The 13,224-nt window shown below is 37.7% G+C and overlaps 1 protein-coding gene across 1 annotated transcript; it reads right to left on the reverse strand.

The window, feature by feature from the left end:
- Positions 1-211: 211 nt before the first annotated feature.
- LOC114148344 (uncharacterized) lies at positions 212-4,402 on the reverse strand. Its single transcript, XM_028023561.1, has 4 exons — positions 4,266-4,402; positions 3,389-3,424; positions 2,379-2,567; positions 212-1,621 (listed from the first exon to the last, which is right to left on the reverse strand). Exons 2-4 carry the CDS (start codon positions 3,417-3,419, stop codon positions 1,218-1,220), a joined length of 624 nt encoding a protein of 207 aa, XP_027879362.1. The 5' UTR covers positions 3,420-3,424; positions 4,266-4,402; the 3' UTR covers positions 212-1,217.
- Positions 4,403-13,224: the final 8,822 nt, after the last annotated feature.

Consider the following 13,224-nt stretch of genomic DNA (forward strand, 5'->3'; position numbering starts at 1 on the left):
CAGTTAATTTTATTTAGGTTTCTCAGTGTAAAAGGGGCTGATTACAAACTCACAAAACACTTGTAATAAAAATTTTTTAAAAAGCGGTCATCATTTCCTTCCACTTTGCAAATCATTCCAATAAAATGCGTTGTAGTTCAGTTCCAGCTTTCTCTCAACATATATTTGATTTTAACATTAACATTTAAAATTGAGCAGGTGATTGTTTGAAGACAGACATTTAATAATTAAGGACTCAGCACCACAGGGGGGTCCTTTAATTGGCTGAGCTGGGGCTGAAGTTTCAAAAGACTGTAACGCAGAAGCAGTTTAGCGCAGCAGGGTCTGTTATTGATCCATCCAGTCGCAGATCAAACCCGTCAAAAATGAAGAAAATTCAATAAAAAGGAATAAAGGTATCGTCTCCTAAATAACTGTCACTCTTAGTTACCAAACATAGATTGGTGATTTTCACTTGAATAAATCTTTATTCAGTCTTTCAAGAATATGAACAGAAAAAAAGAACTGACTAACAACAAAATATGTGACAATCTGTTCTTTCATTAGTTTAGCCTCCCACAAATCCAAAGATTATTCATAGAGATGTAATATTGTAATTATGTATTTGGTCTCACAGGTGATGCCAAGTTCATCTGTTTGACAAACAGTCTCAAAACAAATACTAACTAAAAAAATTTCACATGCCGAAAAACATAAGAGACCATTTTAAAAAGCAAATGTCAAGCCTGGAAAATTACTTAATTACAACAGTTCAAATGGTTTAAACTTTATAGGTGGACCTCAAATAATCCTAGGAGTCACGGCCTTCTACCACTTCCTGCTTTTGAAACCATTCACAGCTGGTGAAGGTATTTACCGTTTTACTGATACTTTTCTAAGCTCCTATCAAAGTGAGCTGTGCAGCAGTTTACGAAGCTGCCTTTAGCGTGCCCCTTTTCCGCAGTAATGCGATCAATCTCAGGTGCAAATGCAAATAAAAGTAACATTTTTGTGTACTTTCATTCCTCCAGGTCATTATAAAGACAATGTACAGAAATCAGTCAGACACCTGCAAATGTTACCAGGTAGATTTTATGCTAATTTATATTAAGGGTGTCATAGTCTAATGTTTAATGTTTTCTGTTTAAGTCTATTACCTAACCTTACTTGGCTGTAAAACTTGGGCGTTGCCATGTTGCAATCTCGACTTCTCCAACCACGTTAACTCAAGTGTGATGTCATTTACAGCTTCCATGGTAAATGAAACGTAGCACTGGTACAGCACATAGATAAAAACGTGATGTGTGTCTGCGCAAACTGATCTGAAGGAAAAGACAACCAACGCTCATAAAAATCTCATGATACCTGATCAAGTTTCCTAAGGAGATTAATACAACCCTCCTCACATCCCATGAAGAACTTTCTCTCCAGCAACTACTGCTGTAAGAACTCAACACTCTCAGCATCTGGTCCGCCGCCATGTTGTTTTGGGAACATGTCAGTAATCCCGGCACGCTCTCATGGAAGAGAACATGAACGCTGGAGACGACGTTGGGATAGACGTCCGCCCAGTCCGTCCCGGCCGTGGAGTAGCTGGGATCTCTGGTGTGGTGCATCAGGACCAGAATCACGGGTTGATCTCCTGTTCATAGAAGAAGAAACAGAAACAGAACATGTGGTGAATAAAAGTAGCCGAACCAGTCAGAAATTTTCTGAAAGTTCAATATTTTTGCTGACTGTCGTAACAGTTCAATGTTGTAATTGGTGCCTCTGATATACATTTAGTGATATATTATTATTTGTATATTTTTTCTAGATTTAATAAATTTTTTTTTAATGTTTTTTTTTTTTTTTTTTACCTGCACCTGTCACTCTTGTATACATATAAATGTATTTACAGTCAAACATATATTTTTGGAATTTTTTTTTCTGTGTTCTCCCAAAGTTTCCACCAGAAAACCTGCTAAGTCCGGTGGTTGGGGCGTCATCCATGCGACGGCCCGTCATGTTTATGAGTTAAAAAATGTTTAAAGTTGACAAGAAATTTAAAAATATCACTTGATAACAATGTGTTATAAAAAGATTGGAAGATTAATATCTCAGCAACTATAAAGTGTTAAAAAATGCATACATTTAAAAGAAAAATTTAAATAAATAAGCAATGATTAGCCTGGTGGGGGCACAAGTAAAGCCTGGTGACCCGCCAGGCTTATAATACACTTGCGGAAAGCCTGACTGTGGTAAGCAAGCTACGACACCAAATTCACTGTTGTGTCTTTGTGTGCTGACAGTAAACAAAGTCTAAGTCTTTCTGTGGTTAAAAGTAGCAGAAAACTCCGTTACTCCAAAAAGAGAAAAAAGCTACGCAGTAAGTTCGTAGTACATGTGAAAATCTTTACCTGACAGCGAGCTCATGGCTGCTTCCACGTCAGACCCGACTCGACAGGTGATTGGACAGAAGAGCATGGTGATGCTGCTTCTGTCCCGGTCCGTCTGAAGCAGCTTTAGCTTCCTCTCCAGCTGGTTCAGCAGCTCGTCATGAGCTCCAAAGGTTTGACCAGAAGTGACCACGCGGATCTTAACTGTGTCTACTTGATAAAAATCAGGAAAAAAAAAAACAGAAGCCAATAAAATAATGCAGATGAGCAGTTTTTTTTTTAAAAATGAATCATAAATTTGGAAACATTTCCAGAGCTTTCAGAAAGAAAATCTAACATTTTATTGGGTTTCACTGCAAAAACACAAATTCTTACCAAGTATTTTTTGCTCCAGTTTCTACTGTAAATATCTTTGTGTAGTTAAAATAAGTCAGAACTAACGTACAGATCATTTTATTAGCAAGATATAAGAGCTTGTTTTGAGTAAATAATTTGTTAATATTGACAAAAACAAATACTGGCAGATTGAAATACTCATCTGACAATAACACCAAGGACTGTAGGAGAATAACATCTTAGATGTTCTTCTGATTGTAAATCATGAAGAGCAGTGGAGCTAATTTGACTATTTTGACACCTTTATTTCAGTTTTGGGTATTTTTGAGCTCAAAATTTGGATCAGCTGGTGAACAGTTCTTGAGTTTAAATTTTAAATATTGTTTAATATTTGCAAATAGATTACAATCTAGAAGTGAGAAGCACAAACACTTTCATACAATATTTTCCCCTCAGGCTTGGAATTCAGATCAGAATCGTGCATTTAGTGAAGTTGACTTTGAAATACGGCAATTTCAACTGTTCTTGTTACTAGTAAACATTGGGAAGCTCGCTGTAAATATCACCTGCTCTTTGTAATCTTGTTGCTACAGCATTGGACCAACTTATCAGAGCCAATAAACTTTTCTAAAATACTATTAACAAAAAGAAAAACCTGTGAACACAATGAAAAACCGAAGCGGATAAATACAGACCTCTCCACAATCTGTCCACAACGTCACACATGATCACTGAAATTGAAAAACAAAAATTAAAATTAGCAACTTTTTTGTTGTGTGTGATACAACTGTCATGATAAGACGTTTGGCTAAACGATAAATTGTCCCAAAAATTATTGCGATAAACGGTAGTATTGCTGTTTTGACACAATTTTCAACAAATATAATGATTATGACCTTTCAAAGAGTAATAAACTTGAATTAATGTGCAGAACAGTCCATACTGGAACTGGAAGACATTTTAAATATCCAAACTATAACACAACAACCAAAAACAATATATAGACACAATAATAATAATAATAATAATGATAATGATAATAATAATGATAATAATAAACACAAACAACTGAAACCATAAATAAAAATGGATTATGATGTCTCTCTAAATAAAATTACCCTTCAAAAATGATTAATCATCAAAATGGAAATTATTGAGCTAATATTAATTGATTATGCTAACAGATGAATTGCTTATTGCAACAAGCTTAACGCGATCTCTTGTTGTAATTCGGGGTAAATTGAGTCTTCAGACAGAGATTAATATTCAGTTATCCAATACTTTTATTGCTTTTATCTTCTATATTCTTGGAATTTGTTTCCTTCCAGGTAAATGGCTAAAACCCAAGTTTGTCATTAAGCAGTTAGATATAGCTGACCTTACTCATGTGAAACAAGGTCGTCATGTCAGCAAACGTAAGCACACTAGTAATACTAGAGCTGTTTGGGTTCATATCTGCTTCCTGCTCGGCTTCGTTTAAGACAAGATGCTGCAGCAGGTGCAGAATAAACAGCCCAACAAGTTAATGTGAGCAGGACTTAGTAACTGCTCTGAACAGTGTGGAGTGCTTACCTTTGCTGTAGCTGCTGCTGCCTGAAACACGAATGAGAGAAGGAGAACTTAGCTACTTTCAGTTTCACTTTCAGACGGAGATCAACCTCATCCTGATGATTTGAAAGTCAATAACAGGTAATAAACTCTGCTGCTGCCTGGAGAGAAAGATAACGGAAGATAACAGAGTCTGTGCAGCATGAATTACAAAAACAGTCAAGAAACATAAAGTTAACATTTTCATACCATATCGCATAATCTGTGACATTAACATTAACACTTAAAAATAATACTTTGGATTCGACTTAAGAGTCATGACCTTGAGACTTGACTTGGACTCAATAAGGGTGGATTAGTAACTTTGTAGAGTCATCTTGCCTTCTTTGAATTTTTAAATATTTAATGGAAAGTAGCGCAGACACAAATTTTAAGCACTGGTGTCCCTGCTTGGCTTCCTTCAGGCCTCTTCTCCTTTAAATATGGCTGGTCCATTTCTCCAAAATATCCAGATTTTGAAATGTTAATTCTGAACACATGTGTAAGGCTGGTTGACAGAAAAGCACACGAACTCAGATTTATGTGCTTGGCCATGTAAAAATGATGACTTAATATAGATAAAAGAAAAAAAAAAAAAAAAAGAGGAAGATCAGAGCAGATCTGAAGAGAATACATTCATGAGTTTAAGCCATTTTTTTAAACGCTGCTTTGATCTTAATGCAAATAGGAGAAACTTAAGAGTGATCAGAGGTTCAACGTTAATATTGTAGATTGTATCCCAGAGGCAAAGCAGACATCTTAACCCTGTTTTATTCATCTTAGTACAAACAAGAGCTGCTGTCCTGATTTAAGCATAAAATGTTTCAATTGAAGCTCAGAAGACGCTCACACGGATTTGCAGATTCATCTACAGGTTCATATGGTTTCATCATTAATAACCTATAAATTGTGTATTCCAATATTAATAAATATGTTTTGTTGCCACATTCTCAAGGTTATTTTTGTTTAGGCTTCAAAATATAAACTCCTTTACATTCTTTCCAGCACAAGCTGCGTTTCTATTGACCATATAACTGCACAATTTGACATTTTGAAAATAAATTTGCTTAACGGAAACATAGGAATCTCAAAAAAGCTCTGGTTTTTTGATCAAATGTTTTTGGCACTAGGTATTTCTTTTTTTTTTCTTTCTTTTTTTTTTTTTAGCCAAATCAAAGGTTTGGTTTATTTTTGCCAAATTGCAAAGGAGACACTTTATTTGCATCAAACGAGTCACATGATCAACAACGGGATGTTGAGGAAGACGACAGGAAGTGGTAGGAGGAGGAAGACGCGGCGCGTTTTTGTTGAACAAGCTTATTCACGTGTGACTTTAATCACCTTTCTTAATTAATGGAAACTCCACAGTTGTGAATATTGAGAACATTTTGTTATGGAAATCACAGGTAGTGATGGCTTTTATTTCTCTCTGTACAGAACAATCACCATCAACCAGGGCAGCTTCTTCTTTACAAAGCATTTTTCACTTACTCTGGATATGAAGCATTTCCTGTTGGAATGTTTCTAAATCATCAATTTGATGAGTAAGTGTGTTTTTTTTAACAATGTATTTGTAGATTATTGACTACATAAGACTGATGTGGACAGAGAAATGCCACCATGTTTGTTGTGATAATCAACCTTCTACTTTTGAAATCTGTATTTTTATTTTATTGTACTACAGTCAGCGTGCTCCATTTTCTTTGGCTGCTTTACTGATTTTGTTTTGCTGCTTTGCTTTCTCATAAAATCACAGTGGTTATCAGTCTTAATGTTAAAAATGACTTAGCGTCATAAACAAGTGCTGATAGATATAAGGTTCTATTTACTTCTGCTTGTCAGATGCATATTTGATCCGCTCTAGATTAGAAACACTAAAATACTTTAAATGACTTATTTTTAATTTTGTCAGTTTCGGTCCTCCATATTCACCCAGCTTCTCTCCAAAGAGAAAAATAATAATAAAAATCAGATATTTATATATGGTGGTGGGTGGTTTACTTGTTTTAATTTGATATTCCAATCACTAATCTGGCATTTTAGGGGTTAAAAAGTCATAAAACATACAGTATATATTTGCCATCTCTGGTGAGGACAGTTGCATTCATAAAAAAAAAAAAAAAAAAACACCCTGCCAATCTATTAAAAAGCATTTTTTGCATCCAAAGGACACAAATGGAGCAATTTAGTTACAAACAACTTTGCACAAAAGCTCCTAATGGACCAGGCTGTCAACTTTAACAACGCCAGGTATTCACAATAACCCGACACCACCTGCACACCACCACAATGAAAACTCATTTGCATATTTGGGATGGGAAAATAATCATCTTTTGAAGATTTTTATTTATTTTTCTGGAGAAGCAGTTTATTGGCCACTGATTTAACGCTGAAAGGTTACAAATTTAACAAAGTTAAAAATAGCAATCATGACATAAAGCAAAAATATATATATATATATTTCTATGGCAATCTTTAAAGGGTAATTTTTTGGTGTTTTAAGAAACACAAGTAGAGCGGAAAATGAAGGAACCCTGTGCAAATCACTTCAAAAAATCATTAAACACAACTAAATTGAAAAACACAAAATACAACATTAAATTAGCATAATTTCAAATTAAGAAAACACAATGACATTAATAAAACAGAAGAGGTAGGTCTCTGTGGGAAACCTGAGACATCTCTGATTGGACGACACCATCTTGATGTAGGATCGTAGATTATTCTGGCGTCCGCTCCATCTTTGTTTAGACAGGTAAGAAGACAGTCACAGACCTATGGATTGCCCAAAGTGCCAAAAAGAACTGAGCTAAGCTTCGGATTATGTCCTAACTCAAAACATTCTTGGATAGCAGTAGCTACATTTCCATCCCTGATGTCATTTATATTTTCAACAAACACGCTAAAGCCAAAACTGGTGTCGTCCAATCAGCGATTTCTTTGGTTTCCCACCTGAACCAATCCTCTTCCTATGTTTTAATCTTGTTTTGTAATTTCTAGTTGTTAGTGATTTGTTAGCCTGGTAAAACCAGCCCTCGTGTTCTACACTTCACTTCGTCCAGAGAGTCTGAACTCTAGGTTATTGAGAAGCGATTGCTTCCTGGAGTCAACGACTCTGCTGAAGTTTTAAATTTTACCCAGTCGCTAATGTTTTCCAGTGACTCATGTAACGCGGCATTTCGACGCTATGAAGCTTACCAGAAATTGCCCGTGCTGTAGACAACCGTCCTCCGCTGCGAAGAGAGAAGAGCCGAGACGTTGATGTTAATTCAATATTTGGACGGACTGAACGTCTTCATTCACTTCCTCCGCTGCCATTGCTAAAACTAGCTAGCTAGCTCAACTACAATTCTAAAATGGCAGGAAATCGGCATCATCGTTCACAAATTCTCCTTCTGTTTTCTGTTTGGCCCGCTAAAAATTCTACCGCAGGGAATCTTAGTAAACAGGAAAAAGCCCAGACTGAACTGTAAGCGAGATTTGAAAGATTTGAATAGTGCAGGAAGGCAGTGGCCAGGCTAGTGATTTGTTGACGTGGTTTGCACTTCAGGGCCACCATACATGAGAGTTAACTGAGTAATAATGGTTTCAGAAAATACCAAGTACATGGGACACTGTTGGTTTAGTGACAACCTTCATCTCAAGTAATTAAGGGTAATTCAAGCAATTGACGTTTTTATTAACCATCAGCAAAAGTGAAATTAAGTGCGACACACATGACGGCGCAGCGGGCGACAACGTCCTGTATCGTCTGTCACACTGAGGCACACTGAGAGGACGAGGTGAAAACAGTGACTCCTGAGCGCCAGGCACAGCAGAGAGACTGTGGGTTCACGTCTCAGCGTCTGCCGCTGCGCTGATGGATGTGTTTACCAAGTCGACAGCAGCGCGGTGACCTCACAAAATGCCTGCATCCTCCGCTGATAAAAATGAAAACATCCTCTCAGCCTAATGCCACAGCAGATACGATCGAGCCGCACAAAGCGCCTGTGGGAAACAGGAGGGAGCCGCCGAGCCACAGAAAATGGGTGGAGAGGTTCTGATCAATGTTCTTTTCTTCTCATCATTTCTCACACTTGCTTGCCAAAGAAATATCTCCTGAGCCAAGGTGTTTCTTTCTTCCTTCCTTCCTTTCTTTTCGTTTCTCTCTCTCTGCCGTGTTCTGTTAGGAAAAGCAGCGTGTTAGTTTGGAAAAATTCAGACTGTTTAAAGCACCTGGGAAGCAGAACAAATAAGCCGTGCAGTTGCTGGGGAAATTGTGTATTGTTGGTTTTTGACAGTCGACCGGCATCGTTTCTGTAGCAGAAAAGAAAAGACAGACAATTCATTCTTTCCACACAGTCATTTTCTGCCAGATTGTTGCCAAACATTTAACTTTCTAAAGGTTTCACCAATCAGGTATGACGTTATGACTCATAGGTGGGGTAATACAGCAATTGAATTTGCAACTATATTGTGCAAAATCAACTTTTTTGTACTCAATAACTTGTTAGAGCGTCACAAAACGACAAGCTAACAAGCTGAGAGGGAGTCTGGCTCCTTGGCAGGTTCCAGCATTTATCATATGTCTCTATGATCGTTTGCAGTCATAATCACTGATTTTGTGGTGCTTCTTTGGAAATATTTGCAATGAATTTTGCAATATTTTTAATGAATTAAACCCCTTAAAAAAAGAAAAGGAACAAAATCACTAGCAAAGACAAATAGGACACAGAAACATTTTTATTCTTTAAAGAAATAGCTAGATTTGTGTTATTTGCCATGTCGATCAGGCACCATAAACCGCATAGCATGATTGCTTAAGTTAAATTTTGACCAAATTTAGATAATTAACACAAATTGCTGAAATGGTTTTTTTGTTGTTGTACTGTTGTAACCATTAAACAATCTCCCCTTCAGTTCAACCTTCTAAGTGAAGACACATTGTTGATGTTACCGTTATAAAATAAGTTATAATGGCAGATTTGCTTTGTTGTTAGCAGCTGCTGAAAGTAACTACAAAAAGTTCCTTTTAATGTAACTTAGTTACTTTCCAAATCAAGTAATCGGTAACCTAAATAAGTTACTTTTTCAAGGAGTAATCAGTAATACGATTAAAGTTACTTTTCCAAAGTAACTATGCCGTCACTGGACACAAATGGTAAAGATGAAAAAACCAAACAGAATAACTCACCTCCACATCATAGTGCAGCAAATAAACTCTTTTATCCAACGCCTTTTCTTTTGGTTACATCTTTTATCGCTTAAAATAAGCTCACAAAACTATCGCTATTGCTTCTACGTCATCAGCCATGTTTGTTTAATCTAAATTCACGTTGATACGGTGGCTTTTATGGGATTTTCTGTCTGAAATGTGAATGTCGGTGAGAGAAATCGGTTCGTGTGTGGTGTGTTGCTCTTGCCGTGTGTGGCTGGACACACGGCACGGTCGAACCCGATCGAACCCGTTACACCTTGGGGATTTTTGTGACTGGTAATTTTTGCCATAAGCTAAATGTGACTGTGCCGTGACACTAGCTAAAAAATATTTGAATAAGCTTTTAAACAGTTACATTCAGTAAACAGCCAAGTATGAAACAGCCAGTTGAAGCCAATAGGACCTCATCATATCTGCAAAAAGCAATGATTTTTGCAGATGTGATCCTAAGGCCACCAAAACGGATCCCATCAACACCTTGACGGCCCCTAGAAATTGGTGACAAAGTGCAACCTTTGGAGAGTTCAACTCTCACCGGATATGACATTTTTTTTATGTTTCTCTAATCCGAATGGTTCGCAAATTCATTTTAAATTCATTTTACACGCAGCTATCCGTTTAATCTTTAAAGCTCAGCTGTGCGGGAAGTTGCAGTGCATCCAAAGTGCAATCACAAACCCTTTACCAAATGGGAGAGTGAGCTTCACACTCAGCAGTGGAAACTGAGACACAGAATGCAGAAAGAAGCTTACAAAACCCCCCAAATGTTTTGATGCCTAATGACACATTAAAATATGAAATATTATGTTGACAGCTTCATACACAACGCACTATATTCCAACATCAGGTCTGGCTGTTAGACTCTGAAGCCAAACAGTTCAGACAGTAGTGAACCAGTGAGGGGTCAGGAGGGTGCTGCAGCACCCCCTGGTGGCTGTTCTGCTCCTCTCCCCATCTTCAAAACTCTGTTCTGTATGAAAACTAATCATTTTAAATCAGGTGGTTTCCATCATTACTGCTTTAAAAACAGGTATACAGTCATAAAGGTATTGAACAACAATAAATGCCGTCAATTTGATGACTGCACTTGACAAAAATGTAATGTTTGTTCCTGGTTTTATAATGGGTGACTGATGTTTTTATAATGGTTTTATGTTTTTATGATTTAAAGCACTTTGCCTTGTTGCTGAAATGTGCTATACAAATAAACTTAATTAAAACCTGATTGATTAAATCTAATTAAAAACATCACAGATAGAAAAACAAAACACCCAATAAGAGGCATCTAAAAGGACAGCAACAGTAGGTAAAAAAAATAAATCCTCGATCTGTTGAGTCTTCAGATTTGTAAAGCAATTTTGTGTCCTGATGGTAAAGGAGGGAACTCTGAGGTGGTTGGGTTCAGCGAATATTACGTTTTTGTATTGAGCACATAGCAGACAGCAAAACAACGCCACTGTTTGACTCATCTTCACACTAAATAGAATGAAAGCAGACAATATATTTTGAGATGTGAATGTGAATGTCACTTCCTGTATCAGGTTAAAAATTATTGGCTCCATTATGAAATTTGTATTATTATTTTTTTTATTTCTCAAGTGAAGATCAATGATTTTTCAAAGCAGTGTTTCCAAACATTCTAGTTTTTATTTTGGATGCTTACATTAATTTACTTTGCACACAGAAACAAAATTTCTTCACAAGAACCAAACTTTAGTCAAAATATATTGCTTTACAATAACGACTGTAGTAAATGCCTGTAAAATCTAGAGCATGCATTTCAGAAATGATGCATTGTTACAGATTTATTTGGTAGGAGTCCATCACACTCCTACATTAATTGAACACATGTTCCCAGTCTGTCATGCAGAGCCGAGGCTGAATGAAGAGAAATCCACTGGTTGCTGGAGCCTCAAAATTCACACGTTGAGTTGTGAAGCTGCTGAGTGTTTCCCCCGACTGGGCTGACTCATCCTGCGGCGTCGGCCATTGTGAAGCGTGTGCCTTTACAAAATGTCAACCACTAAGCAGTCGTATCAATTAGATGAGTCACAGATGCTTTAGACAAAGCCTGTCCTCTTTCACGGCTTGTCCTGAGCCAAACAGGTCAATGGGCTGAGTTGATGGGGCTGCCAAATTCATCTGTTGGACTTTTTGGTCTCTGCTGGATGTTGCTATTTTAGATTCTGTCTTCTTCTGCCTTTATGCACACTTCTGAAATGCTGAGGAAAGGTCGACATTCACGAGGCTCCTCCGGCTGCTTCCTCTGAATCGCCTACGTGGGAGTCCTTCCTCTCACTCATCCTCCTGCCTGTCCTCCCCCCCCAACACTCTCACTCCATTGCTGCACCCTAGAAAACCGACAGATACCCGCATCGGTTCAGTTGCTCGCTGCTTCCTGCCACTGTGGGTATGCTCACCTTCTCCTGGACCGTCTACACCCCCTGCAACAGTAAGGAGGTGCCAAAATCCTTCCTAATCACCTTCGAAGAAGCCGCATTAATCTGCCACCTCTGCCTCCTAGGTTGGTTTCAGGATGCCAGTTTCTGTACCTAATTTTCTGTCAACAATAAAACCTCTGGAGCCTCCTGCTCCAACGTCTCATTAAACACAACTTCACAGGCCCAGGATTGTTAAAGAATTGGAAATTTTATTGAATGATGAATTTTTCATGTCTCATAGCTCAAACAGGAAGTACACTGCAAGACAACAAGGCAGGTTTATTATGTAAGAAAATGGTTAGTTTTACATTAGTATTAAATATGTCTTCTGTCCATATTGAACATCTGCTTGCTAATTAAGTGTACAAGCATTTAAAGAGTTTCAGTCAGGTTTCAGAGCTCAGCATAGCACTGGCTTGGTCGCAGATAATGGATTCCAGTTTGTTCATATGAATGATATATCTTCTTTGCCCTCCAGGTTTACTTGTGGAGTACCGCAGGGTTTTGTGCTTGGACCAATTATTTTATTGTATACATGTCTCTGATTGGTAAAAGCATCAAACATCTAGGAAACATTTTCACTTACTCAACAAACCCTCTTCTCCAGAACCCCTGAATACGTCCTAGTCTTACCACGGAGGCTTAGCAGTGTAATCCCCCTGTAGTTGTAACACACTTTGCGGTCCTCCTTTTTGAATAGCGGGATCAGCACCCAGCCTCCCAATCCAGAGGAACTGTTCCTGATATAATATTGTAGAACTGCATCATCCATACAACTCCACAACATCCAGAGTCTTAAACTCTGGGGGAGTCTCATCCACTTGGTATTTTCCCACAGAGAATCTTTGTACGCATCAGTGACCTCAGCACCAGAGATCGGAGAGCCTGAACTAAAGTCCCTCATTCTCTGCTTCCTCAGCAGGAAAACATCACTAGGTACCACATCAGGTATTTGCAACATCTTTCTCTGTTAACTTGTATTCACTTTCTTTCCTTCATATTATTTTACCTGCTCTTTGGTTTAGGGAATGAGAATGCAGAAAACTATAATGAACTCCAGGCCTGAACACAGCTAAAGAGCAGAAAGTTGTAAAAAAAAAAGTTGTCCCTTTATTGGACTGGTTTACCATGTTGTATGCGGAGTCTGGAATAAAGCAGGTTTAGGGAACAGATGGCCTTTTTGCAATACCTACAACCTACTAAACCTTTACTTACCGCAAACCAAAAGCGTGATGTTAACATGGGTTTCCTAAATTGATTGCATTAGTCCACTTACACAGACCCTACGAGACCAATCTGTGCATCA

Source organism: Xiphophorus couchianus, chromosome 7 (assembly GCF_001444195.1).
Source record: "Xiphophorus couchianus chromosome 7, X_couchianus-1.0, whole genome shotgun sequence".
NCBI classification, from domain to species: Eukaryota; Metazoa; Chordata; class Actinopteri; order Cyprinodontiformes; family Poeciliidae; genus Xiphophorus; species Xiphophorus couchianus.